At 36.9% G+C, this 23,603-nt stretch overlaps 6 protein-coding genes across 8 annotated transcripts in view; 2 read left to right on the plus strand and 4 right to left on the minus strand.

The window, feature by feature from the left end:
- Positions 1 to 1,178: 1,178 nt before the first annotated feature.
- Positions 1,179 to 4,922, minus strand: LOC106343627 (signal peptide peptidase-like 4). Its single transcript, XM_013782892.1, has 14 exons — positions 4,637 to 4,922; positions 4,057 to 4,215; positions 3,859 to 3,970; positions 3,668 to 3,787; positions 3,424 to 3,575; positions 3,152 to 3,334; positions 3,026 to 3,060; positions 2,791 to 2,953; positions 2,618 to 2,671; positions 2,309 to 2,401; positions 2,056 to 2,198; positions 1,606 to 1,676; positions 1,409 to 1,492; positions 1,179 to 1,335 (listed from the first exon to the last, which is right to left on the minus strand). Exons 1-14 carry the CDS (start codon positions 4,781 to 4,783, stop codon positions 1,229 to 1,231), a joined length of 1,623 nt encoding a protein of 540 aa, XP_013638346.1. The 5' UTR covers positions 4,784 to 4,922; the 3' UTR covers positions 1,179 to 1,228.
- A 1,743-nt stretch (positions 4,923 to 6,665) lies between these two features.
- LOC106295438 (putative U-box domain-containing protein 55) lies at positions 6,666 to 9,480 on the minus strand. Its single transcript, XM_013731335.1, has 10 exons — positions 9,219 to 9,480; positions 9,064 to 9,140; positions 8,831 to 8,961; positions 8,651 to 8,755; positions 8,390 to 8,570; positions 8,143 to 8,280; positions 7,803 to 8,064; positions 7,576 to 7,724; positions 7,187 to 7,507; positions 6,666 to 6,932 (listed from the first exon to the last, which is right to left on the minus strand). Exons 1-10 carry the CDS (start codon positions 9,376 to 9,378, stop codon positions 6,747 to 6,749), a joined length of 1,710 nt encoding a protein of 569 aa, XP_013586789.1. The 5' UTR covers positions 9,379 to 9,480; the 3' UTR covers positions 6,666 to 6,746.
- Positions 9,481 to 9,586: 106 nt separating this feature from the next.
- LOC106295439 (U-box domain-containing protein 56) lies at positions 9,587 to 12,241 on the minus strand (the record flags this gene model as incomplete). The annotated part of the gene is made up of 7 exons (XM_013731337.1): positions 9,587 to 9,929; positions 10,117 to 10,560; positions 10,864 to 11,020; positions 11,113 to 11,217; positions 11,340 to 11,470; positions 11,589 to 11,692; positions 11,977 to 12,241. Coding segments are annotated over 7 exons (1,410 nt in total), but the record flags the coding sequence as incomplete, so codon positions are not given.
- An 811-nt stretch (positions 12,242 to 13,052) lies between these two features.
- Positions 13,053 to 15,525, minus strand: LOC106293550 (U-box domain-containing protein 54). Its single transcript, XM_013729231.1, has 7 exons — positions 15,347 to 15,525; positions 14,522 to 14,625; positions 14,171 to 14,301; positions 13,947 to 14,048; positions 13,750 to 13,858; positions 13,494 to 13,565; positions 13,053 to 13,366 (listed from the first exon to the last, which is right to left on the minus strand). Exons 1-7 carry the CDS (start codon positions 15,498 to 15,500, stop codon positions 13,169 to 13,171), a joined length of 870 nt encoding a protein of 289 aa, XP_013584685.1. The 5' UTR covers positions 15,501 to 15,525; the 3' UTR covers positions 13,053 to 13,168.
- Positions 15,526 to 18,109: 2,584 nt separating this feature from the next.
- On the plus strand, positions 18,110 to 20,554 carry LOC106293245 (protein PAIR1). 2 transcript variants are annotated; one of them, XM_013728900.1, is made up of 12 exons: positions 18,110 to 18,226; positions 18,374 to 18,467; positions 18,542 to 18,686; positions 18,775 to 18,900; positions 19,019 to 19,071; positions 19,155 to 19,349; positions 19,488 to 19,559; positions 19,643 to 19,684; positions 19,778 to 19,839; positions 19,934 to 20,081; positions 20,169 to 20,250; positions 20,337 to 20,554. In XM_013728900.1, exons 1-12 carry the CDS (start codon positions 18,168 to 18,170, stop codon positions 20,435 to 20,437), a joined length of 1,179 nt encoding a protein of 392 aa, XP_013584354.1. In that variant the 5' UTR covers positions 18,110 to 18,167; the 3' UTR covers positions 20,438 to 20,554. The 2 variants fall into 2 exon arrangements, with proteins under 2 accessions (XP_013584354.1, XP_013584355.1); XM_013728901.1 differs by having other exon boundaries at positions 19,784 to 19,839.
- Positions 20,555 to 20,843: 289 nt separating this feature from the next.
- Positions 20,844 to 23,603, plus strand: part of LOC106343572 (acyl-CoA thioesterase 2) — a 3,562-nt gene continuing 802 nt past the window's right edge. Inside the window, exons 1-14 of one of the 2 annotated variants that reach the window (XR_001269981.1) lie at positions 20,844 to 21,031; positions 21,110 to 21,202; positions 21,291 to 21,358; positions 21,432 to 21,507; positions 21,574 to 21,620; positions 21,711 to 21,836; positions 21,931 to 22,008; positions 22,108 to 22,195; positions 22,289 to 22,401; positions 22,534 to 22,596; positions 22,677 to 22,732; positions 22,813 to 22,917; positions 23,068 to 23,124; positions 23,401 to 23,582. Coding sequence is in view for 1 of the 2 variants with exons in the window: in XM_013782823.1 (XP_013638277.1) it covers positions 21,016 to 21,031; positions 21,110 to 21,202; positions 21,291 to 21,358; positions 21,432 to 21,507; positions 21,574 to 21,620; positions 21,711 to 21,836; positions 21,931 to 22,008; positions 22,108 to 22,195; positions 22,289 to 22,401; positions 22,534 to 22,596; positions 22,677 to 22,732; positions 22,813 to 22,917; positions 23,068 to 23,124; positions 23,401 to 23,502 (1,088 nt within the window). In the remaining variant the exon portion in view is untranslated. The remainder of the gene's footprint in view (positions 21,032 to 21,109; positions 21,203 to 21,290; positions 21,359 to 21,431; positions 21,508 to 21,573; positions 21,621 to 21,710; positions 21,837 to 21,930; positions 22,009 to 22,107; positions 22,196 to 22,288; positions 22,402 to 22,533; positions 22,597 to 22,676; positions 22,733 to 22,812; positions 22,918 to 23,067; positions 23,125 to 23,400; positions 23,583 to 23,603) is intronic. The other variant, XM_013782823.1, reaches the window with a different exon arrangement.

Below are 23,603 nucleotides of genomic sequence, written 5' to 3' on the forward strand. Positions count from 1 at the left end.
TATGGTATATAGTGTTTAATCTATATATATTTATTTATTTTATTATTAAATGATATTTTTTACTCATATGGTTTTAAAATCATGTGTATCTTCTTATAATAAAAATGTTAAACCATTGATCATTAATTTTTAACATAATAATTTTAATAGTTTTAGTCATTTATTGTCGTTTTTAAAAATTCAAAATATAACATATACGAAAAAAATCTAAATTTTACCTTTATAGCTAATTTGATTGTTTAATTTATTTTAATAATATAAAATTAAACAAAAAATGATGGAGGAGATATAAATTGTTATCAAATTTTTATTATTAAAATCATTAATTGTCATATATATATTAATCATTTATGGTAATTCCGTAGGTTTTATTTAAGGAAATAAAATAACATATCATATCATTATATCATATAGTTTGACCAACTTATATATCTAACAACATATAAAAATCGAATGTGGACCTACTTATTTTTTAATTGAATGTAATTGACTACCTAATTGAGTGCCACCTATGCATTGGGGCCTATTTTAATTAATACAAAATTGAGGTTACATCTTTTCAAATGTTTCTGAATTAATATATAGGGGATTAACAAGGATAAAGCATACGTTCATCTAGAAAAGTAGACTCAAGTATCAGAACTGAAATGAAAGATTAGAAATTTTATTGAATGGCTTCTGAGTAGGGTGAATTTCCTCTGGGCCGACCAGTCACAGATCAAACTTCTTCTGCCCCATTGTAGTGTGGGCCTAATGTGGCCCATTCACACTTCTCCAATTCAGAGTCTGAATTATGAGTACAACCCTCACCATGTATCGACAGCACTACCAAATTTCTCCTTTTTTTGGTCGGCTAAACATATGAAATGTTGTTAAATTGTGTTTTAACTGGAACTATCTTATTTTCTTGTTTCTGAATTTTTTTTTGGTTTCTTTTGAATATTTTCAAGATGAAGCAAGTTCTAGAAAGAAAAAAACTAACTATTTAGTAAAGTAAAGATAGAAAACCTCAACCAGTCTGTTCTCTGTCTCCCTGAATATAAGCAGACGTAAGAAAGTAAAAGAGGGGGGAGGGAGTTAAAGAGTATACGAGAAAGGTTGTGTAGGGAGGGGTCTTGTTTGCTTCTGTAAGAGGTGCGGGAAAGTGATACATATATATAGACCTAACAAGTGGTGTGCGTCTATTAACAATAAAAAAAACTACAGACTCATCTCGCTGGGGTCTTTTCTAAGATTGAGGTTGAAGGCGAGCGTGAGGACATGGCCTCTCTGGTTCCCCTGTTGTCCACAGGGTCTCCAGGTCACCTCTCTTGTGACCTAACACTATCAAAGTACCTGACACAAAAACCCATTCTCTTAGGATCATAGCTTAGCTTTTTGGTTTCTTTCCGAAATTGAGGACTCTTACCAAGTATGAATGGAACAATGTAAAGCAAAGCTGGTTGCCCGTGTCCATCCATCAAGTTTAGTGCAATATATGTTATGAGGAGACCTGTGATATAATAATAATATTCATATAGAAACACAAGAGACCTTAATAAGTTAAGATTCTCTGCAAAACTTCTTGCTTTTTGCTTCTTCCCTACATGAGGGTGAGGATCATACCTAGACCATAAGCAGACATTGCCCCAAGGAAGTATCCTGACTTGAGCTTCTTGTTTGCCAGCCAGTCGTATCTGCAATGTTAACACTATCTCAGAACAGCTCCTTCGGCTCATAACACTTAGCCTAGATCCTCTTGGGACAGTTGATAATTCAAACTTGTCTATTAAGCCTATTTACTATATTTTGTTGGTTAGAAATTGCTTTTATGATGGACGCTCCGACCCATTTCAAGTGCAACAATTGCACGTTTCAGTGACAGTTCTATTTATATTCTTCAACAAACTCACAGGAAAACATTACATGAGGGTGTTTCTTTAAGAGCAATTTTTCCCCAGGTTCAGGCAAATTCATTCCACTAAGCTTATTGTATGCTTTTAGTTGACATGTTCATATATAGTAATAAAGTGAAGAGATGATGGAGAGAGGATTGTAGTAGTGCAAAGTGCAAACCTTAGTGCAAAGGTGACAAGAAGTCCAGGTAAGATGATATCGCCAAAACCGATGATACTGTAGCCACCCCAAGGATCAAACATACGTGGGATCTTTAGTAGCATTGGGATGCCGTCCTCTCCGCTTTTGTCTCCACGGGCTACCTGTATGTTGGTAAAAACGAATAAAGGTCAATGACTTCTTATCAAAAACATCAGTGCGGAACAGACTGATGTTGAACATCATCTTGCATGAATGAAAGGAAAAAACTTACCACAATCATCACGCTTTCACGGAACCACCATTTTGAAACAAAAACCCAGAAGATATCATACATAAAGGCGCAGCTGAGAAGAACAACTCCAACCTGTTTTACATTAAATTTCAATGACCTAACACCGTTATTAGAGATGGGTCTTCTATAACAGCAGCAATGAAATGTTTCAGTCTTCACCTAATTGGTTTAGATTGTTCAATTTTCAACATTTTAAAGCTTTGTTTATTAGGTGCCAAGTTCTTAAGCACATAGTTCGAATATACACAATGGAAAAGAAAGACATCCAGAAAGGCAATTTGATATTACCTTAAGATTTGGAACCCTGACGATTTGAAGAACTGTGATTATCAGCGAGATTCCCTGTTAGCAAGAAAAATGCAACATTATCTCATAAGCACGAATGTATCCTCATTAGACAAGAGGCATTAGCATATACCCACATGGGACTCAGACAGTTAAGAGAGAAAGTGGGTGCTTACAAGGATATCTTGCCCTATCCAAGCGAACGAGTATTGGCGGTAAACTGCCCATATAACAGCAGATACTATGCAAAACGGACAAATGGCCAGCGTCAAATATGAGACTGCACCAAGGAATGGAACTTTGACATAAAATTCTCCAATGCTGCGGAACCATCTGAAACTACAATACATCCAACCTCAGTTCCCAATTTTGTCCTGAAGGCGAAATTATATGAAGAAACATCATGCATACCATGAGAGCAAAGCGACCAAACAGGTTTGCAGCCCCTGATAGCACCAAACAAAACTTTGAATCTCAATATCAGGATGAATTCAATTAGGTACTGCTATTTAATTCAAAATGGTGACAGTCGCCTACCTCTACGCCACCTATGCAAAAGAGTACGACCAACACTTCTATAAACCAGAATGACATAAGCTTGTAGAGCATGATGAGGAAACAAGAAGCAACCACCACGAACAAAATTGCTGATATCACGGTGATCTCAACAACCCCTCTAGAGCTTGTGGTTGATACCTGCAAAAGTTCATCTGATCCATCCTGCAGTTCAATATTTTATAATACAATGTCTGAGAGAAAGGACGTCCATTTTCCTTGGCAGCCAAAAGGTAAAATATTAAGATATATACCTTTAGCAGCTTGTCTTGCTCAATGGCTTCTTCCCTAGCGGTCCAGGCCGACCAATAAGAAGCACAAAGAATGGTACCAACAGCCATAAGCCAGAGAAAGACCTCAGCCACATCAACTGCTGGACGTTTCGGCGAATATAGCTGCAAAGTAACTGAACAAATACAGTCATCAACACTGATGAAAAAGTGACAAACAAGGATAAGATATGGTACAAAGACAATAATCGCAGCTGGAAGAATTTACCAGTGTCGTTAGCGTCGACGAATTTTTGGAGACTTGAACCAGCATCAAGAGGGAGCATAACAACAGGAATATTGATATCTAAAACGTCTTCACCCTTCTCACATACCATCTTGAAAAGATCTGCAAAAACAAGATTGCAAAAACTCAAAGAGGATAACTAGAAGTCTTATTTATTTGGAAGACAAGCTTACCAGTGCTGTTGTTAATGATAATGATGGCAGAGGCACCAGCTGCTTCAGCTACCTTAGTTTTGGTGGTAAAACTGCAGTTACCACGGTGAACAAGAATGACCTCTCCAGTAAGCTACCAAACCCAATAGAAAAGGAATTAAAACAGGAAATACACAACAAAAAGTAAAAAAAAAAATTAGAGATAGAAAAGTGTTGAACCTTAAATTTGGGAGTGGTGCAGCAGTCAGGAGGGTCAGCAACAGCGAGATTGATGAGGGTAGCATGTTTCTCCTTAGACTCCAAGGTTGGACCAAACCTAGCACCAACACCAACATACTCCTCTTTTTCTTTCCCACTGACTCGAGTTGGGACTTTGACCTGTCCGTGGCATTGTAATGTTGGTTAGAAGATTGATATTCAAACGTGACAGGGAAACTAAACTGGCTTAATCACCCCCAGATAGCTAATGGAGAGTTTCTAGGTCGTTTGTTAAGACCTTTAATATTCACGCACGCAAACCACAATGAGACTCTAAAAACAAACGATCTTTACAGAAGGTAGAGCCAGAGGCTAATGCTAACCCTTTTAAAATTAGAATGACATCAAATCTCAAAACCAAAGTTCCTCTTTATCTGCTAGGGCAAACGACCAAACAAAAATTAAGCAATCAACAGATTAAATTCAGACAACTTTAAGGAAAGTCCAAACCCTATTTCTTTTTGTTTCTAATCTGAACCCCGAGAGACAAACAGAAAACGAGCTAAAATCCTCTTTTTTTTAAAACAATCAAAGTTCTCACCAAGACGAAATTGTTGTTGCAACCAGGTCTATTAGGAAGAGAGTCATCGTGGTGAACTATGTCTCCACCAGAAACCAAACTAGCACTGTACACGTACAACCACCCCAACACTAACAAGTAACCGCTGTAAGATCTTCCCCAGATCATACTTCACTTTTCAAATTCCTATGCCTGCCAAGGACCAGAAGAAGAAGAAGAAGAAAGAGGAAAGTTGGAGAAAAAAAATGGAGGAAGGTACACGGAACTAGAGAGAGAGAGGGAAAAAAGAAAATCTCTTGTGGGAGAGACGATAAAGTGTCGTTTCAGAGACTAGCAAGTGTAAAACGCTGACGTTTCTTCGTTGGTTTTGACTTTTCCTCTTATTGCACTCTCTCACTGTTCGCGCGTGATGTTTTTAGTCCGTAACTTTTAATTTAAGTTAATCATTTGTCGATGAAAAAAAAGTTAATTACTTGTCCGTAGGACTCGACGTTTTTAACTCAACCCGAAGTACCAACATTAATCTGAACCGAAAAAACCGAAACCGAATCCAAACTGTTTTACGAAAATATCCGAATGGGACTTATGAGCTTACTACTTTGGACTTTGGTTATAATCCGAACCGAACCGAAATCCAAATTAGGATCCGAAGATATCCGAAATTAGTTAAATATTAATGTTTTTATATATATTAAGGTGATTTAGATATTTTAGAGTATTCAAAATATTTTTGTAGTTTGTTTTATGTGTTATTTTGAATACTTTTTAGTTAATTTAGATAGTTTAACTAATTTTTAATTAGATTTGTAAATAATTTATATATTTTGAAAATTTTTTGGTCAATTTTCGAGGTTTTTAAAAATATATTTTTGTATGATTTTAAACATTGGTTAAATCTGATCCGAACCGAACCCGGAAGGAACCGAATCGAACCCGATCCTATAATTAGTAAAAACCAAATGGTACTTATGAGTATAACACCGAAAATCCAAAAATCCGAATCATCCGTACCGAAACCGAAAGGACCACCGAACGCGCATGCCTACTTGTCCGTACAATCTTATATCTTAAATGCTGATGTCGATTAAAAGTAAATGGTTTGTGGAATAAAACAAATAAAAGAACTGATTTTCATTATTTTTTTAATCACTCCTATCATATATTATCATATAAATAATGCATTATCAGTTCTTAACTGATATGGATCGATGGTGCTTTTGTCGACTGTTCGTATTAATTAAAAACAAATTGTAACACGCTTTTTTGAAGTGCAACTCTATTCAATAATTTTTTGTTAGATGATGAACATATTACATCGAAATAAACATCACTTTCACAAACCTTAGCCATAGTGTTATATATCGTCATTCATTTAAGCATATACTTCTGATGGCATCATACACCACGCTATCGAGGATGTCAAGTTGATAAATGCTAGTATGATATTAATATATTGGTGATTTCGCGTTAAACTGATTGTACATGTCGTCAAAGTGCTCTTACCCAACATAAACCAAATAAAAACCATATATTGAGTAACATTTTAGAATAAAATACCGGTTTTCAAAATAATCCATCTGAGCTAAACTGCATGTGCGTGGAACAAGCTGCGCGTGGAATACATCAAATCTATCGATCACCGGCTAGCAAAATATATTATTAATTATTAATTATTTTAAAATTAAATCCGTATGAACCGTACCGACAAGACGGCGTGTTACAGTAAACAATTAGATTATTGTAGTTCAAAAAACTCTTATGTGGCCGATCCCATACTAAGGTCAGTGTATAGCCAATTATACCGACCTACGTTTGAAACACAAGTGTTTGTCTGGTTTGTACACGCGTCGCGTAACTGTTCTAAATTTCACGTGTGCAAATTAAAGGACTCTTTGGCATATCGCGAGCGGACACTTGTTGGACCATGTTTAGTTGGTAAAAGGGACGTGTGATGTTGGAAACGCCACTAGAGGTTGTTTTTCTCAGACTGTTTTATCAAAGAACCAAACCGTTTCTATTTTTTTTTTTTTTTCTGTGAATTCCACTCATCAGCACAAGCAAGCAACTTAGCAGCAAATAAATAATCAAGCTTCAGATTTAATACATTGACGACACTAACCAAAGATTCATTTTAAGAGTTGCGTTGAAGCCACTCTTGAATGGCGGAACGAAGGGCGTGGTTAGGAACAAGGTTATTGTGGGTGAGCTTAAGGTTCGTCATTGGTGAGGTCTCGTGACCATTGTCGAGCCATTCCTTTAAGGCTTCAGCTTCGTACGTGAATCCATCGGCTGCAACACGAGGCTCTCGCATTACTTCCTGAAAAAACCAAGAATCAATCGATCGTTCACTTCTAAACATTTAAACTACTATCTGCGGCCAAACGGGTCGAACAAAACCCAAATTTGGCTATAAATCAATCACAAGCAATCATTTAGACCAAACCAAGCAGAAATTTCTACACTGGTTCCGTTCTAAACCTCTTTGAGAGGAACACTCTAGATGATAACATATGTGTATTTAAGTCCTCTACCTAGAAGTAGACATCTCAGGTTCGGTTCTGTTCAACGTACCTGCGATATTGGGCAGATGAAATACGACGGCGGCTGACGGGTAACGGAATCCTCATCGGAGAAACCAGAAGGTATTCCATGGCGGCGAGTGTAGCTCTGAAGAAGCAACAGAATATCTGAACAGACAGAGCTAGCTGCGTCTTTCTCAGCAGCGACCTTGCTGAGTTCTTCCTCCGTTCCTTTTCTACGTCTTGCTTCTTCTTCGTATAACCTCATGAAGTTTTGTCCCACAGAGCAAGCTTCTTCTTTCTCCTTCCTCACTTTCTCAACCTCTTCTCTTCTTCTCTTCACTAACTCCTCTGTTTCTTTCCTCTGCCTCACCTGTTTTGTTTTGACATGATAGATTATCACTTTTTTTAATTCCTGAACTCATCTTAAAGATTCATTACCTCGTCTTCATATAGTTGCATCAAGTTCTTGCTTATCAAGCAGGCTTCTTCCTTCTCCTTCTTTGTCTTCTCAAGCTCTTCCTCTTGTCTCTTCACTGATTCCTCCATCTCTTTCCTCTGTCTCAGTTGCTCGTTGTACAGCTTCATCCCTGTTTTCCAATATCACTAGATTATTCAAAATCACTCGTCTTAACAAATAACATATTCCTTTCTGTTTCTGACAGTACCGTCCTGAACAATGACCCGCACTTCTTCCAGCTCCTTCTTCGTTCTCTCGTGTTCTTCTTTCTCCTTCCCCAACATCTCTTCAGCTTCAACTCTGCGTCTCAGTTCCTCACTGTAAAGCTTTCTTCCGTTAAGAATGATGATAAGTGCGTCGTCCCTCTCTTGTTTAGTCTTCTCCACCATTTTCCTTTGTTTTGTCAATGCCTCTTTACTTTCTTTCCTTAGCCTCGTTTCCTCATTGAACATAGCTTCATACTCTCTTGCCTTTCAAGTAAAAAGAAACAATTGTAAGCAAGAAAAAAAAAAGAACATTCTCCATGTCTTTAAATTATGGTATTTTACTTTGCGGATGGCCTCAACGGCTGCATTTTCAGCTTTAAACCGCCTGACACATTCTTCGTACGCTTCTCTTTTCGATTCCTCAACTTCAATAAGTGCTTGCTTAAGTTGTCTATACAGTTGATCATTCCTGTCGCTTTCCTGCAAAAGGACAGATAAAGCTTTCAGTCATTTAGTAACAGACACAGAAGCAAGCACGATATATATATTGGCTTAATTCACAACACAACCAACAATGCTTAGACCGTACAGATTGATCCTCTGATGCAGTTGGCTCTAACATGTCCCTGTCTCTCCTTGTGTCAATGTAAGCTACAATTGCAGAGACCAATTCCGCCGAGCATTTTGGTGAAGCAGAGGAATAGAGCTTCGGTTTCCATTGTCCAGCTTCGGCTTCTGTTTCATCCACACGGTCTTCAAGATTGGCTTCCCTGAGTATTTAATATACATAAACAATAAGGGTGATTTCTTCAAGGACAGAACATAAGCAAAGAGAGTTTTCAAAACTCACTTTGTGTAGATGAGATGTCCATTGCACATAAACGTAACTTCGCAGGAGCTAGGCGCGTGTTGGTACACGTACTTGGCCTTTCTGGACTTGAGATCGAACATCTTCCTGGTAAATTTTTCTGTTAAAAGTCAACACGAGTGAACTTGGAGATTTAAAATATAATAGATTTCCAATACGTACTCTGAATAATCACGATCTGATGCAGCTCCCATAACGAGCTTCTTGATTTTGCTTTCATGGATGAGTTCTAATATCCCCTGCTTCACATCGTTCATCTCTATACACGATATGTAAATGTCGTCCTCGTTCACCTGCGATCGGAGAACAAGAATCAGGAGGAACACAACAATTTCCTTCAGAGCAAGAAGAGAAGGACTTTAATAATATAAGAAGGCAACGGAACAGAACAATACCCCTTCTTGTTGACAGATGTCAAAATAATCATGTAATGTCTCGTACATGATAGCCTCCAGTTCTTCAAGCTTACGTGCTGAAATACATCAACAATAAATACGCAATTACAAATGAAGCATCGAAAATGGGAACCAAGGAAGATAACGAAAATTACCAGCAGGAGAAGCAGTTTTTGGCTGATAAACATGGAGGATGCAGACTTTCTTGGCACCAAGGTTCCTCAAAGCCCAAACCAGAGTTGATCTGCTCTCTTTGACATCGTTCTTCACAGCAACATGGACAACATCATTTCCCATGGCCATGAGTTCCGCCATTGATGTCCTTTACCTTTGTCTTTGTGTTATGTCTTCTTTTCACCTGTAAGGTGGAAAAAAACAAAGAAGCATCTGACAGAAAGAGACCAACAATGGTTAGTGGTGACCCTCAACATTCTTTTTGTTGACCGTTTCAGTTTTCCTAAGGTGGACACAGTAAAGTCTACAGGTGGTATTTAAAACACAAGTCAATGCATAACAACTACTGAAACAAAAACAAAAAAATCTCCAAGACTTTTCCCAGTGAAAAGAGACAACTTTTTCATTACATTTTTCACGTTCCATTCACTACTGAATCACAACACAATCAACATAATATATATGTATATATATATATATATATATCTTTAAGGCAAATCAAAGAAATAAGGGTGCTGTTGCAACCACTCGTTAATAGCAGAACGAAGAGCAAGATTTGGTGTGAGGTTGTGATTCACAAGCTTCAGGTTAGTCATCGGCGATTTTTCACCTCCATGAACGAGCCAGTTTTTGAACTCGTCTGCTTCATAAGTGTAACCATCAGCTGCAACATGGGGATTCTGCATAATCTCCTACATTCACGAGCAATTGGCAATGAATTATATAAAGAGCAAAACAAATATCAAAATGTAAAAGTTACTTTTGGACATGTATAGTCTAGCGTATGTGTCAGCTTAGTAGAGTTGAGATATTGAGCAGAAGCCAAGTCAAGATCCCAACAAAAACATCTGCTTTCTAGATAGAGGTTCGAGTCCTAACCTTTGAAATGGGACAGATGAAATATGGGGGAGGCTCGTTGGAAACAGACCACTGCGACGAGGATGAAGTCGAATGTGATGATGACTCACCCTTCTCCAGGTATAGATTTCTCAAAAGCTCTTCCGTTTTTTTGATTGCTTCGTCTCGCTCTTTCTCGACCATATCTAACCGACGGGGGCAATCAATATAAAGCTGTTCTTCGAGTTCCTTTTGGACACTCTTCATGTCTTTGATTTCTGCTCTCGCTCTGTTTAGCTCCTCCTCCGCTTCTCTCCTGCGACGTACTTCTTCACTGTACAGCATCTGAGTGACACCAAAAGAACTTGAGAGTGCTTCCTCTCTTTCACGATTCATCTTATCATGTTGCTCCAGTTCTCTCTCTAGTTCCTCGATTTCTAGTCTCCGTCTCTGCTCCTCGTAGTACGTTGCCGCAGACCCTCTAGCCTGTTTAAGAACCATATCAACTGAACAAATGAGATTCTTCTACACTGGAAGATATAAAAACACCACCACAGGAGTCTCATATGGAAAAGTTAAGACATGCATATGTGTTATGTTCTACAGGAAATGTCTTTGACTAACAAGAAGAGGTGTTGGATCCTTGAATTTACAATCTATCACATTTTATCATTCATCCATAGGTTTTAAGACTTTTAAGCGAATCAAAAGGTTTTTCCAATTAAGAAAACATTCAACCACTTGAATGAAAAGTTCTAGGTTGTTTTGACTAAATTGGATTGTACGTACTGATTGGTCTTCAGGTGAAGACAGGGCATGTGACTCGCTGTCAGGTTCAGCTCTTACTACGTCCTCGAATGGTATCAGAGCAGAATCAAGGTCATGAAGGCTGGCTAAGGATTCGGAGGAGGAGTGCGATGAACCCTCAAGATCAAACCGTCCCTCCCTATTGAAACATAAAACAAAAATATACCCAGGTAAACTTTACAATTACTCAAAAACACGCAGAAGTATAGTAAAATCCTCCTCCTAACTTACCTGGTTTGGATGAGGTTCCCATTACAAACAAGCCATATTTTACAGCAATGAGGCGCGTGGCTACTCACATACTTGGCTTTTCTAGATGTGATATTAACCATGCCCCTGCATGCATCAAAAAAAAAATATGTGACCAGAGTGAGAGCGAGCATTTTCTTATTTACTCATTATCGGTGAAATTATCAATGAGGAGGAGACACATAAACGAGTGTCGATATTGTCCTTACTCGGAGTAGCGGGAATCAGCAGCAGCTCCTATAATAAGCTTCTTGATATTGTTTTCATAGATAAGGTTCACAATCCCCTCCTCAACGTTATTTCCCACATCACAGAATATTTCCACATCTTGCTCGTTAACCTGCAACATAAAAGCAATTCAATGATCAGAAATTGTTGTTTTTAAACAAATCAATGTTTTTTTGAGATTTTTGTGACACACACTAATAATGTATTCATGAGTTGGGAAGAGCACTAACTCCTTCATGTAGGCAGATATCACGGTACTTGAGAAGGCTCTCGTATGTGCTTGTCAATTCCGACACCTGGATTGCATCGATCTCGCTTTGTTCTAGCCCACTTGCTGCAATTCCCCAGACAAAAAAAGAAACTTAAAAGACAGTCGGAATAAATTGGTTCAAGAAGGTAAAGCTTGGTCTTCCGCTACAATCAGATTTGATAAAAGATAACACTTAACACAGATACAAACCATTTACATCCCTACGATCAAGAATCCAAAGATTAAAAAAAAACATCAATTTCTACAAAGCCATCTGTTCGTGTGATTTAATGCTTGCAAAGTGTAAACAAGTACGAAAGCAGAGAGAAAAATTACTAATATCACCGATTAAAAAGAAGAGTTATTACAGGTAGGGTTCATGGAAATGGGAAGATGAACATGAAGAAGGAAAAGCTTATTGAATTGGAGATGCCTCAGAGCCCATGTGAGAGTCGATCTGCTTTCACCAGCATCTTTGTTTACTGCAACATAAACAGGATCGTCAATCCAAGCCTCCTCTGCCATGTCTATTTTCTCTACTCTTCTCTTCTCTATTAGAGACAATTTCTCTCTTTTCCAAAACAAGAGGATAAGACACAAAGGCACAATTATTAAATATATATTTATATATATGTAAACACATGATTATATTGTCCGTCCCTTGATAACTAACTAATTGCGAGGATGTTTCCAACCATTTTCTTACTCAATTGTGATATGTATCACTACTTTAAATGTATTTTTTCTGAGAAAAAAAGAAGGAAGGTGACAGACAACGAAAGATATTTGATCTTACTAGTAGATAACATCAGAGAGCGAGCCACTGTTCACAATAATTTTAAATGCAAGACTTATATCTATCAACCAGTAGATTTCGTAGAACATTTCTCATATCGTAAAAGACACGTTTCATCCGATAAATTAAACATAGAATTAAACGGAATTTGCTACTATTTTAAAAAAAAATTGAAATGTCAACTCAAATAAGCTCTAAAAAAAAATAAGATTCAGGAATCAGAAATCGGAGGCGGGGAGATATATTAGTATTTAGGTCGCTAGTGAGAAGTATCGGTTCGAACATTTTTTTACCTGCGATTAATCTCCGCTACATTGCTACGAATCTCGTGCGCCGGTACGTTAGCCGGCGGTCGATTAGGTTGGCAGTTCGGGGAAGTGGAGCCAAGTCAAGAGTCAACAATCTCTGGAGGAAAATCGTTTAGTGTTTGTAGAACTAAGGACGATTCAGGTTGCGACACGTCACGCAGCTTTTGCTGTGAACGGGTCAGATGTTCTTCGTCAGTTCTTTATAATGGGCTTAATAACGACCTACTGGTCACATTTATAATAGCCCATGGGCTTACGTTTACTTGATTTGGTGATGGAAACATGCAGACAAAGTCAACGAGAGGGTAGCAAAACTGATGCTCGCTCATGTATCAAACGGTAAAACATGAAGTTTTTTTTTTTTTATCATACATATTTTTCTTTTCTTACAGAGAAAATTCCAAAACTCACAACAAAGTCTGACATCTTAATTATCTCCAGTAGTATAGATGAAAATCAATGTTTGTAATTTGGGTGGAGATGGAGCCAGTCCTTGATGAGTGAACGAAGAGTGTAGTTAGGGGTGAGATGGCGATGAGCGAGCCTAGCTCCTGTGATTGGCGACTTATCATTCCCTCCATTTAGCCACGTTCTTATTTCCTTTTCCTCGTAAGTGAAACCATCAGCAGCCACATGAGGATCTCTCATTATCTCCTACATATATTTACCAAAAATCAAATTATGATGATTGCATCTTTATGCAAACGCCCTAGCTTTTTTCCCCCTGGGAAAACATGAATATAGTAGTATTTCAAGACGCAGAGATGGTTAGAATCCTAACCATTGAAATGGGACAAATAAAATCTTTGGGGGGACTGCCATTGCTTTTTAGCTTATCTTCTTCGTTCCGTCTCTGTTTTTTTTCAATGCAGCACGATAAGAGTGTCAAATAAGTAATCTTGACTAGGGAAACAAATTTAGGCTGCTAATGAAAACATGGAAGTAGCAAGTGAAGTGGTGGTGGAGGATTCTTTGCAATTTTCCTTACATTTAGTGTTTTTTTTTTCCAAGCTATATTCATCAATCTTTGTACTTACTGAATCATCTGTATGGTCATCACCACCTCTTCCTCTTCCTCTTCCTCTTCCTCTTCCTCTGCTTGGTTTACGTGAATCTGATTGATTCCCAAGGCCGAAACTTCCTTCTCTATTATAAGACAAAACAAAAAATGTTAAGAAATATTTTATAAGAGTATATACAAACACATACAAACAAGTCCAATCCTCAAACTAACCTTGTCTTGATGAGTTCTCCTTTGCAGATGAACCACATTTTACAGCAATGAGGTGCATGTTGACTCACATATTCTGCTTTTCTAGATGTGATAGACATTCCCCTGCATTATTTAAAGAGACGATAGAGTATTTATTATTTGCTTTTTTATTCAATTGAACAAATTTTTTTCAAACCTGACGTTCTGAAAAAAAACATAGATCGGTTCTGGAGCTTTTCCTTTACCTGGAATAGTGAGGATCAGCTGCTGCTCCCATAACGAGCTTCTTGATATTGTTTTGATAGATGAGTTCCACAATCCCTTCACCAACATCATATCCTGATATCAATGATATATCCACATCTTCTTCTTTGACCTGCACCAGTAATTTATTATATACAATTCCATCAATCTTTTCAAAACTCATCATGTTTCTTTTTAGCTCCTCTATTATCCCCGTTTGGATTTTTACGAGGTTTCACTGAGCCTATATATCTAAGAGATTGAAACCGATCGACAGAAAATAAATCATTCATGACGTGTTGCTTACTTCTTATCTCTCTGGTTTTGATTCTTTGCAAAGAGAACTAACTTACCCCTTTGTTTGTGCAGATATCACGGTACTTGTGGAGGCTATCATATGAGTTTTTCAGGATTAACTCTTGGATTGAATTGATCTCACTTTCATCAAGCACACATGCTGTATACACCATTTCAAAACAGAGTCAATTTCCAATTCTAACACCCACAAGGCCACAACAACAACAAGAAAAGAAAAACAAGTGCACAGACAAAAGTGACCTAGCAATTACTCTGAAACATCTTAACTGGCACTACTCACTACATATTCCAAACTTGGTAAGATGAGAAAAATAATTAGGTGATGCAATACCAGATATGATGTGTGACTTTACTACAAATGGGGTAGGTATAGTTGCCGTATAAGCCCAAAACCTTGGCTTGTGCTATGTCCAGGGTTCAAATTAAAATTTGGTTATGACTTATTATCCTAATTTTTTTAAGTTAAGGATGTTGATTGTTTCATGGCTTGTTATCGTAACTAAGATTGTGTTGATAGTAACATATATTTCTTAAAATTCTGACACAAGATGCTTTGGTACATATGTTTTCTATCTAATATATATATGAGAATATTTGAAATATTATTTCTTTTGTATATGTGCATAAATAGGTTCATATAAATGTATTTTCAGATGCATATTATATATACCTAGAAAGAGAAAATAAACAGCATCATCTAGAGATTCATCTAATGCTAAATAGTAAAATACAAGCAGTTCGTCAAAAATATCATTTAGAAAGTCCATTAAATTTATTGGCATTTGAAATGCAAAACACTAACAAGAAAATGCAAAACAAAACACAATCAAACGCAGATAATCAATCTATAAAAGACTTACAAGAAGAGTTCAACGAGGATGGAATATGAACATGAAGAAGGCAGACCTTCTTCGCAGGAAAAGTCTTCAATGTCCATAACAAAGTTGATTTACTTTCTCGAACATCTTGATTCACCGCCACATAGATGACGTCGTTATGCAAAGGTTCTCCCATCTATTATGCACGAAGGTAATGCAATTGTGTATTTATCACGAATGATTGCTATATTTACATATTTATAGCGAGCGAGCGATCAAGGTATCTTTCACCTAATTGCAACGTACGCTGCAAGGAGCTTTCGGACCATTTACGCGGTAAATTTCTCAGGTCAAGTGCTGTGGGTCAGCTTATTTTATTGAAACAAATCGAGCAGTTGAACTTTCTACGCTTGTTTATTAAGTTTTTTTTTCTTTTGCTTAGATTATTTATCAAGTTTCCGGGAATAATAGTGGAAATCACCTGGACCTTAAGTCGTAAGTATAGTGTCGAACCAAAATAAAAGGTGTTGGGGGTTATCTTGGTGATCAACAAATTTCGTTTTGTTGACTTGACTACCGATGTTAACTCCATTATGATTTCCGTTATATATAATTTAAATCCAATCATGTTCTTGGAATGGAAAATCTATTGACTAAATAAACTGAAAATGTAAATTATTATAGCCAAAAAGAAGTTAATTTATTCATTTTGGACCGAAAGATGTTGAGGATAATAAACTATAACTAGATTTTGATCCGTACGCCCGTCCGAGTACTTTATTTTTATATATTAAAAACTTACCAATATTAAATAACTATTTAATATGTATTTTTTTAAACACACAATTTTGATAAGAGAGATTGATAATAATTTTATTGTGTTTTTAACAACAATAATATTAGCCAATTTTATATATATTTGTATTGTTATATTTTCTTTCCAATAGAATCAATAATGTAAATATGCGTAAAGATACATATTTATAATCAACTTTTTTTATTTTACATAATATTTTTTCAATTGGTGATGTTAATTGATTATTTACATGGGTTTTAAACATTTTTAATTATTAGGAATAAATAGTTTAGTATTGGATTCTATTTTAAGACAAAATATTTCACATTAATTTAAAATATTTTTAATTTATAAAATATTTTACGATAAAATATTCAACATTAATATAAACCCTTTTATGAAATATGTTTATTTAATACAAAAAGGAGATACCCATGAACTTTATTTATCTATTACTTCCATTAAATAAAAAAAAAATCAAACACATGCACCCCAAAAAATTCCAAAAGACTTAACCGAGCTACACAAAGACTCAAAACATCGGCCCTGTTCGTTTACGTGTCGCGCGACATGCGACCTGCGACTGATCGCAGGTCGCAGGTCGCAGGTTGTTGTTCGTTTTACTGTCGCGTAACATGCGACCTGCGATTGGTCGCATGTCGCAAGTCGCAGGTTGTTGTTCGTTTTGATGTCGCGCGACTGATCGCGCGGCCAGTCGCGGGTTCCCATTCAAGTCGCCCGAAAAAACATCGACTAAAAATTAAGAAAATTTTGATCGCGCGACTGATCGCAGGTCGCGCGACACGTAAACGAACATAGTTTTAGTCGCTTGTCGCATGTTTAGTCGCAGGTCGCAAGTCACAGGTCGCGCGACACGTAAACGAACGTAATCTTAGTCGCAGGTCGCGTGACACATAAACGAACATGGTCATCATCATCTACACTCACTCACTTTTTCTCATGAATTCGACTTATAAGCCCAACGGCAACAAACCAATGCTATTGTGTCCTTATGACAAAAATATTATTTCATTTAAACCAATAAATCCAAATACTGTAAATTTTCACACAAACTATTTTAAAATTATTTTTACATGTCTTTGTTTTTAAAGTCCGGCTACAACCACAATTTACGAATTAGGCAAAAAACACATAACTAAGAAGATAAGAATAATAAACATTATTTCAAAATAAACTTAGACTACTAAGCTGCAAAAAAAGATTAGTCATAAACAAAAAGTAACATACAAATTCACCACAACTCTTTATCCCACTATAAATCCTACAAAATTACAAAATATTCACATGGGAAAGACCACACCATCTCCACATTTTTTATATAAAGCGACAATTCGTCAACTTGCGCCGGGTTACACACCTAATTAAAAAAAATGACAGAAAATACACTAATTTTTATCGAATCTCTATTATTCAAAATTCATATATAATGTAGTCACATTAAGCAATTATATAACTTTTATTTAAAGAAATAATAAAAAATATTAATAATAAATTTATGGTGAATTTAATAAAAAAACTTATTATTTAATTAGATAAACTAACATTTCTCTAATGATTTTCTAAGAATCTACGATGACACGTGATTACAAAAAAAATTGTAATATTTTTCAATTAATATATAGGAGATTATCTCTTAACCTTATACATATCTCTAAATATACTCATCATTATCCAATATTAAGCATATTCAGATTTAGATCGTAATCAGGCATTTCGAGTATGATATACGTTTGCACATGGCTCTCAAATTGTCAAGTTAAGCGCGTGGGGACCGTAAGGATTTGTAAAGAAGGAAATTTCAGTAGGACGACAACTAGCTCTTCTTTATCAATGATTGATAAGCAGTAAGCAGTAAGCAGTATTTCGTCTTGAGTTAAAAGACATATGGGCCTTGTTGATGGGCTTTTTCAGCCTATAGTAGTCAGTCTCTACTCGCTTCAGTCACTCTCTATAGATATTTGTTTCTTCTCAAAATTCCGTTTAGAGTTGTCTCTCTCATCCAAATTTGAAATTTGAAATATCGTCGAAGAAGAGCTGCGATCTACGATGAAGATGAACAAAGCCTGCGATCTGAAATCGATTTCGGTATTTCCTCCTAATTTAAGGTACTGACATGGATATCACTTCGAGAGAGATTATTTAATTTGGGATTCATCCTCTATTTCCAGTATGTAGTATTTGTCGTTTGCTCTAAGTAACAATTGATTGATCGTTAAGTTGGGTTTGATCATGTTTCTCTGTGTCTATTTTAGAAGGAGATCGAGCGTTGGACCCTCCGAGCCGCAAGCATCGCAGGGACCTTCTTCTCAGATGACTCAGAGCTCTGTCGATCAGCTCTATGATCAGGTTTTACTGACACACTCTTCATAGAAAACTTCAATTTATCACTCTTGATTTCATGCTTGTTCACTCTTGCACAGAGATTTACTTGTCAAGAACGAGATCTCTCTTTGAAGAAGAATAGTTTCTTGGCCCCGGTTAATCATAAACGAGATGATACTCAGATGCTTTCATCTCGACCTTCCAGCGGAAGATGGAGTTCTGTTTCCCTTGGAGATTCTAAATGTAAGTTTTGCTCTATATATATTCTGAATTATGGACCGACTATATAACCCCATGCATAATATATGTTCCACCTTTTGTCACTGAGTAGCTCAGATTAGTGAAGAACGCTTTGGGATGATGGAAACTTCGTTGAGCAAGTTTGGAATGATGCTGGATTCCATTCAGAGTGACTTCATTCAAGCCAACCGAGGAACTAAGCAAGTATTTCTCGAAAGTGAGTTCTTTGTTTGATCTCTTTTTAGTATTTATCAACCCTGTTCACCAGCACTTCACAATGAATAACGTCTCAACAGATAGCTGACTTTTATAGTTTCTATGTGTGTTTACTGCAGCTGAACGCCTACGCCAAAAGTTGATTCTCCAAGACACTTCCCTTCAGCAGCTGGTAAAAGCAATTATTTACTGCTTGCTTTATCGACCTTATGCAAATATATTAAAGCTTATTTGAAATGGTTTATCGGGAAGCAGATAAAGGAACAAACAGATGTTAAAGCCAGTCTTGATGGAGCTGTTAAATCTATTCTGGAGGAACTAACCAAATCTCCTAATCAAGAGAAGCTGCAGAAAATAGCTTTGATGCTAACAGCTATCCCGGAGCAATTAGAAACCTCTCTGCAGAAAATACAAAGCGAAATCTGCCACAAGCTTACCGGAGAGATTCAGGTGATGTGAAGTTTTTTTTTTGTCTATCTCATCAGCAGAGTCTATATAAGATTTGATGTGATGATATTCAAGTTTGGTCAATCTCTAACTTCGCGAACACATGCGGTGCTTTAATTCCCACTATCAAATCTCTTGTAGGTTTTGGCTAGCTTGAAGATGACTGAGCCAGTAATAGCTCAGGAGGTTCCAACAGCACCACAAGTGAAGAAGGTCTTTTCTTCACCTACTCTCCATCTCTTTGCTCTTTAAGCCAAACATTTTAGGAATTAATGCGGGATTTGTTTAACTAACAGTCTAAGGAAAACTTGCATGAGCAGCGTGGTCCAGCAGCCAAGGTAACTGGCTCTATTGCAGTGAACTCATCTCCTCTCTTTAGAGTTCCATTTTGTTTATAAGCTCAGCAGTTAATAACAAATGTGCAAAATCAGCTGCAGAGCAGTGCCTTTTGTGATGCTATACTGAAAACGAAACAACCTCAGCTTCATAGAAAGTAAGTCATAACGTTACTTTGCTACATTACACTTTCTATAACTGAACAATTACCATGGATAGATTCTAAGTATGTATATCTTGCATTATTACAGTCCAGATAAGACATCAGCGAGGAATGTAAAAACATTTTTATCCCCAAAGACACAAGTGGGATGTTGGAAGACGGTGAAACCAGCACAAAGAACGTTAAAGAATAACGCAGCAAGAAAGCAAGTGAAACCTGTAGGCGATCGTACGCAGGTGACTGAGTGGGATTATTATTTTTTTATCTTTGGTCGGGTAGAATGAATAAGAAAACTTGTTTTAACTTGGTGAAGATTCATGCAGTTTGAGGAATGCAGCATTGTCATAGACTCAGATGAAGATATGGATGAAGGCTTTTCATGCTTGCTGAAAGGGAACACCAAAGGTACGAAGTCAAAAGAGGGATGTATAAGATTAATAGATGATAACAGAAGCTGAGCTGTGAGACTTATGTAACTGTGGTCACTTCAGGAGCTAGCTTCGAATGGGATGCAGAGAAGGAAACGGAAAGGCTGCTGAAGACAGCGAGGAGGACAAGGAGGAAGTTCGGTAACCCCATAATAATAAACTGAAAGCAAAGGTGAAGGCATGTCTAAAGATATCAATCACAAATGTGAAGGATCTAAACTTGTAGTGAACTTTTCATTATAACATATACGGTGTATATATTTTCTCATTTATGTTGTAAAAGTTTGTGATTTTATACAAGTTTTTTAGAATTATATTTCTTAGAGTTGTGACACGGGAGTCGTATGATTTGCAAAAAATCTTAGAACTGTATGTAAAAAGGTTTCCTCTAGAAAGATAAAAGAATACAAAAGGATTTGGTCAAAGATGGTGAACAATGGAATTGGTGTGGGTCTCTCTGGCTCAGTTAGGGAGTTTTCATATCGGAGCAGAGAAGCTAAATATGATTCACTGGGAAGTCCACACAGGCCCATATGTTAGGTAGGTACGGTACCAGTTGTTATTATTATGATTTATGTACTCCGCCTAAAAAGAAATAAATAATAAATAAAGAAAGAAAAACAAGACCATTTTTATCCAACCCTGGTCGGAGGAGGAGGAATCCACAATCTCTGTTGTTGTTGTTGTTGTTGTTGCTGTGGCGATCGTTAGACACCACCTGGCGATTTGTTCCGACTCGGCCATGAACACGGAATCAGGTAAGAGTTAGATCTAAGAAAATATTGGATAATTTATGGAGGATCCCATGTTTGTTGTTTGGTCTGGTGGTATTGCAGTAGTGGAGTTTCTTGGAAACGTGCCCTTACTTCAGAAGCTGCCGAGTTCTTCTCTTAAGAAAATCGCCCAAGTTGTTGTCTTGAAACGCTACGGTCTCTTTTTCCGAACTTTGAAGCTCTGTTTATTGGCTTTCAAGATAATAAGAGAGAAGATTTATCTGTGTTGTAATCATTTTGGCAGGGAAAGGGGAGTATGTGATTCGGGAAGAACAAGCTTGGGATGGTTGCTATTTCATTTTCTCTGGAGAGGTTCTTCCCTCTTCTTTCCTTTAGTATACATCAGATTATTTCATTTGTATTATTCTTGTTTTTTGCATTGCAGGCTCAGGTTTCCGGACCAGACGAAGATGAAAATCGTTCCGAATTTCTCTTGAAACAATATGATTACTTCGGCCATGGTCAGTCAGTTGATCATCATTCCCTTTTTTTTTTTTTTTTTTTTTTTTATGTTTTTGTTTGTACAGGTATTTCTGCGCATGTTCATTCAGCTGACATAATTGCTACCTCCGAGGTTCTTTCTCATAGCTTTTCTTTCTCTCTATTAATTTCTTAAAAAGCTCAACATTTATGCTAACCAGAAGACTCTTCTCGTGCATTGCAGCTCACATGTTTGGTGTTGCCGCGTGATCATTGCCGTTTGCTTCAGACCAACTCTATCTGGCAGTCGGATCAAGAAGTCGACAAATGCTCTTTGGTCGAACGCATTTTACATCTTGACCCTTTAGAAGTACCTACCTCTTCTCTCTTTTTGGCTTGTAATCTCAGTATCTCTACATCTTGGTATTTTACTAATATGAGCTTCTTCCGTTCTTGTCTTGTAGCTGAATATCTTCAGGGGTATCACTCTACCTGATGCTCCCATCTTTGGCAAAGTTTTCGGTGGTCAATTTATGGGACAGGTATGCGAGTTTATTTACATTTTGAGTTTGCATATGTAGCTCCTTCTTTGTCAATTCAGGCTATTTCTAAGTCACCCACCTCTTACCAAAATTTCACAGGCACTTGCTGCGGCATCAAAAACTGTTGATTTTCGGAAGATTGTCCACAGTTTTCATTCTTATTTTCTTCTTGTTGGAGATATCGATAGTATGAACCAACCTTTAATTCCACTCCCACCCAGCAAGTATGCGTTTTTCTTCTCGTTAAATTCGCTTCTAATTATATATCATTTCTTGGCAGTCCCCATTATATATCAAGTTCATCGTATACGTGATGGGAACAACTTTGCCACCCGAAGAGTAGATGCTATACAGAAAGGGAATATCATCTTCATATTGATGGCTTCTTTTCAGGTTCTCCCTTTTATATGGTTTATAAATACACTCCTCTTACTATCTGCCTCCGAGAGACACTAGCCTTTCTTTTTCTTCTTCTTTAACTGTGAAATCAGCTTTTAAATTAATCTGTTTCATTGATTTTCACAGAAAGAGCAACAAGGATTTGATCACCAAGAGTCAGCCATGCCCTCTGCACCGGATCCTGATACGGTTATTTTTTTCCTCCAAAGTTTAAAATGGTTTCTAGAAATAGTAAGGGATTTCTTTTTATTCACCGTTATCTTCTGCAGCTTCTATCACTAGAGGAGTTGCGTGAACGTCGTATAACTGACCCTCAACTACCTAGGTAAGTGGTTGTGTTTGCAATTGTCTTAAAAATTATCTCAGGAAGCTCAAACTGAATCTCCAATTGTTTCTTCCTTTCAGGAGTTACCGGAACAAAGTTGCAACTGCAAATTTTATTCCATGGCCTATAGAGATTCGGTTTTGTGAGCCTAGTAATTCTACAAACCAGACAAAGTCTCCACCGAGGTGCACAACTCAGCTTAAATCTTGTGAATAAATTAATTATTAACCTGGTTCATGTGATTGATTACACATGAAACTCATCACTTGCATCACATTCTCTTCAGTTTTTTTTTTTGGTTTTTGTTTTATTATTCTGAAAAAGTCTTCTTGCAGATTAAGGTATTGGTTTAGAGCAAAGGGAAAGCTTTCTGATGACCAAACTTTGCATCGGTAAGTACTTCATATGTGTAAATCACCTGAACCATAGCCTATTATACGTTTGGTAACATTCCTTTCAGCTTCTAAAAAAGCAACAATCACTGGAGGCGAGTGAATTGTTTTTAAGGATCATTGATTGATAAATTTAGATCATAGTTGAGACTCTTAAAAGATCATCAGACTTTTAAAATAACATTGACAAATCTATATAATACTGTTCTTTCTGAAAGTTGTATTTATTTTGTTCATAGCAAAATGATCATCTGACAAGCCACGTTTGTTATACAGATGTGTTGTGGCATTTGCTTCGGATTTGATATTTGCAAGTATCAGTTTGAACCCTCACCGAAGAAAGGGCCTGAGATCTGCTGCACTTAGCCTTGACCATGCGTATATGAGTTTTATTTATTTGATTACATTATATACTGATAGGGAGTTCCAGTCAGTAATTATTACTTGCTTTTACTCTCTTTTTTTTTTTTTTTTTGTTT

The sequence above is a fragment of the Brassica oleracea genome, chromosome C5 (assembly GCF_000695525.1).
Source record: "Brassica oleracea var. oleracea cultivar TO1000 chromosome C5, BOL, whole genome shotgun sequence".
Taxonomy (NCBI): domain Eukaryota; kingdom Viridiplantae; phylum Streptophyta; class Magnoliopsida; order Brassicales; family Brassicaceae; genus Brassica; species Brassica oleracea.

Excerpts from the sequence above, each read along its gene's own strand:
- LOC106293245 (XM_013728900.1), top strand. The coding sequence starts at position 18,168 with ATGAAGATGAACAAAGCCTGCGATCTGAAATCGATTTCGGTATTTCCT. Across the intron at positions 19,350-19,487 it reads AGCTTACCGGAGAGATTCAG|GTTTTGGCTAGCTTGAAGAT; the intron begins GTGATGTGAAGT and ends AATCTCTTGTAG. Across the intron at positions 19,685-19,777 it reads AGCGTGGTCCAGCAGCCAAG|CTGCAGAGCAGTGCCTTTTG; the intron begins GTAACTGGCTCT and ends GTGCAAAATCAG.
- LOC106343627 (XM_013782892.1), bottom strand. The coding sequence starts at position 4,783 with ATGATCTGGGGAAGATCTTACAGCGGTTACTTGTTAGTGTTGGGGTGG. Across the intron at positions 3,576-3,667 it reads CGTCGACGCTAACGACACTG|TTACTTTGCAGCTATATTCG; the intron begins GTAAATTCTTCC and ends GTATTTGTTCAG. Across the intron at positions 2,954-3,025 it reads TTGGTCGCTTTGCTCTCATG|TTTCAGATGGTTCCGCAGCA; the intron begins GTATGCATGATG and ends GATGTATTGTAG.
- LOC106295438 (XM_013731335.1), bottom strand. The coding sequence starts at position 9,378 with ATGGCGGAACTCATGGCCATGGGAAATGATGTTGTCCATGTTGCTGTG. Across the intron at positions 8,281-8,389 it reads CTGCATCAGAGGATCAATCT|GAAAGCGACAGGAATGATCA; the intron begins GTACGGTCTAAG and ends GTCCTTTTGCAG. Across the intron at positions 8,065-8,142 it reads CCGTTGAGGCCATCCGCAAA|GCAAGAGAGTATGAAGCTAT; the intron begins GTAAAATACCAT and ends TTTACTTGAAAG.
- LOC106293550 (XM_013729231.1), bottom strand. The coding sequence starts at position 15,500 with ATGGGAGAACCTTTGCATAACGACGTCATCTATGTGGCGGTGAATCAA. Across the intron at positions 14,049-14,170 it reads GCTGATCCTCACTATTCCAG|GGGAATGTCTATCACATCTA; the intron begins GTAAAGGAAAAG and ends TAAATAATGCAG. Across the intron at positions 13,367-13,493 it reads TTATTTGTCCCATTTCAATG|GAGATAATGAGAGATCCTCA; the intron begins GTTAGGATTCTA and ends AAATATATGTAG.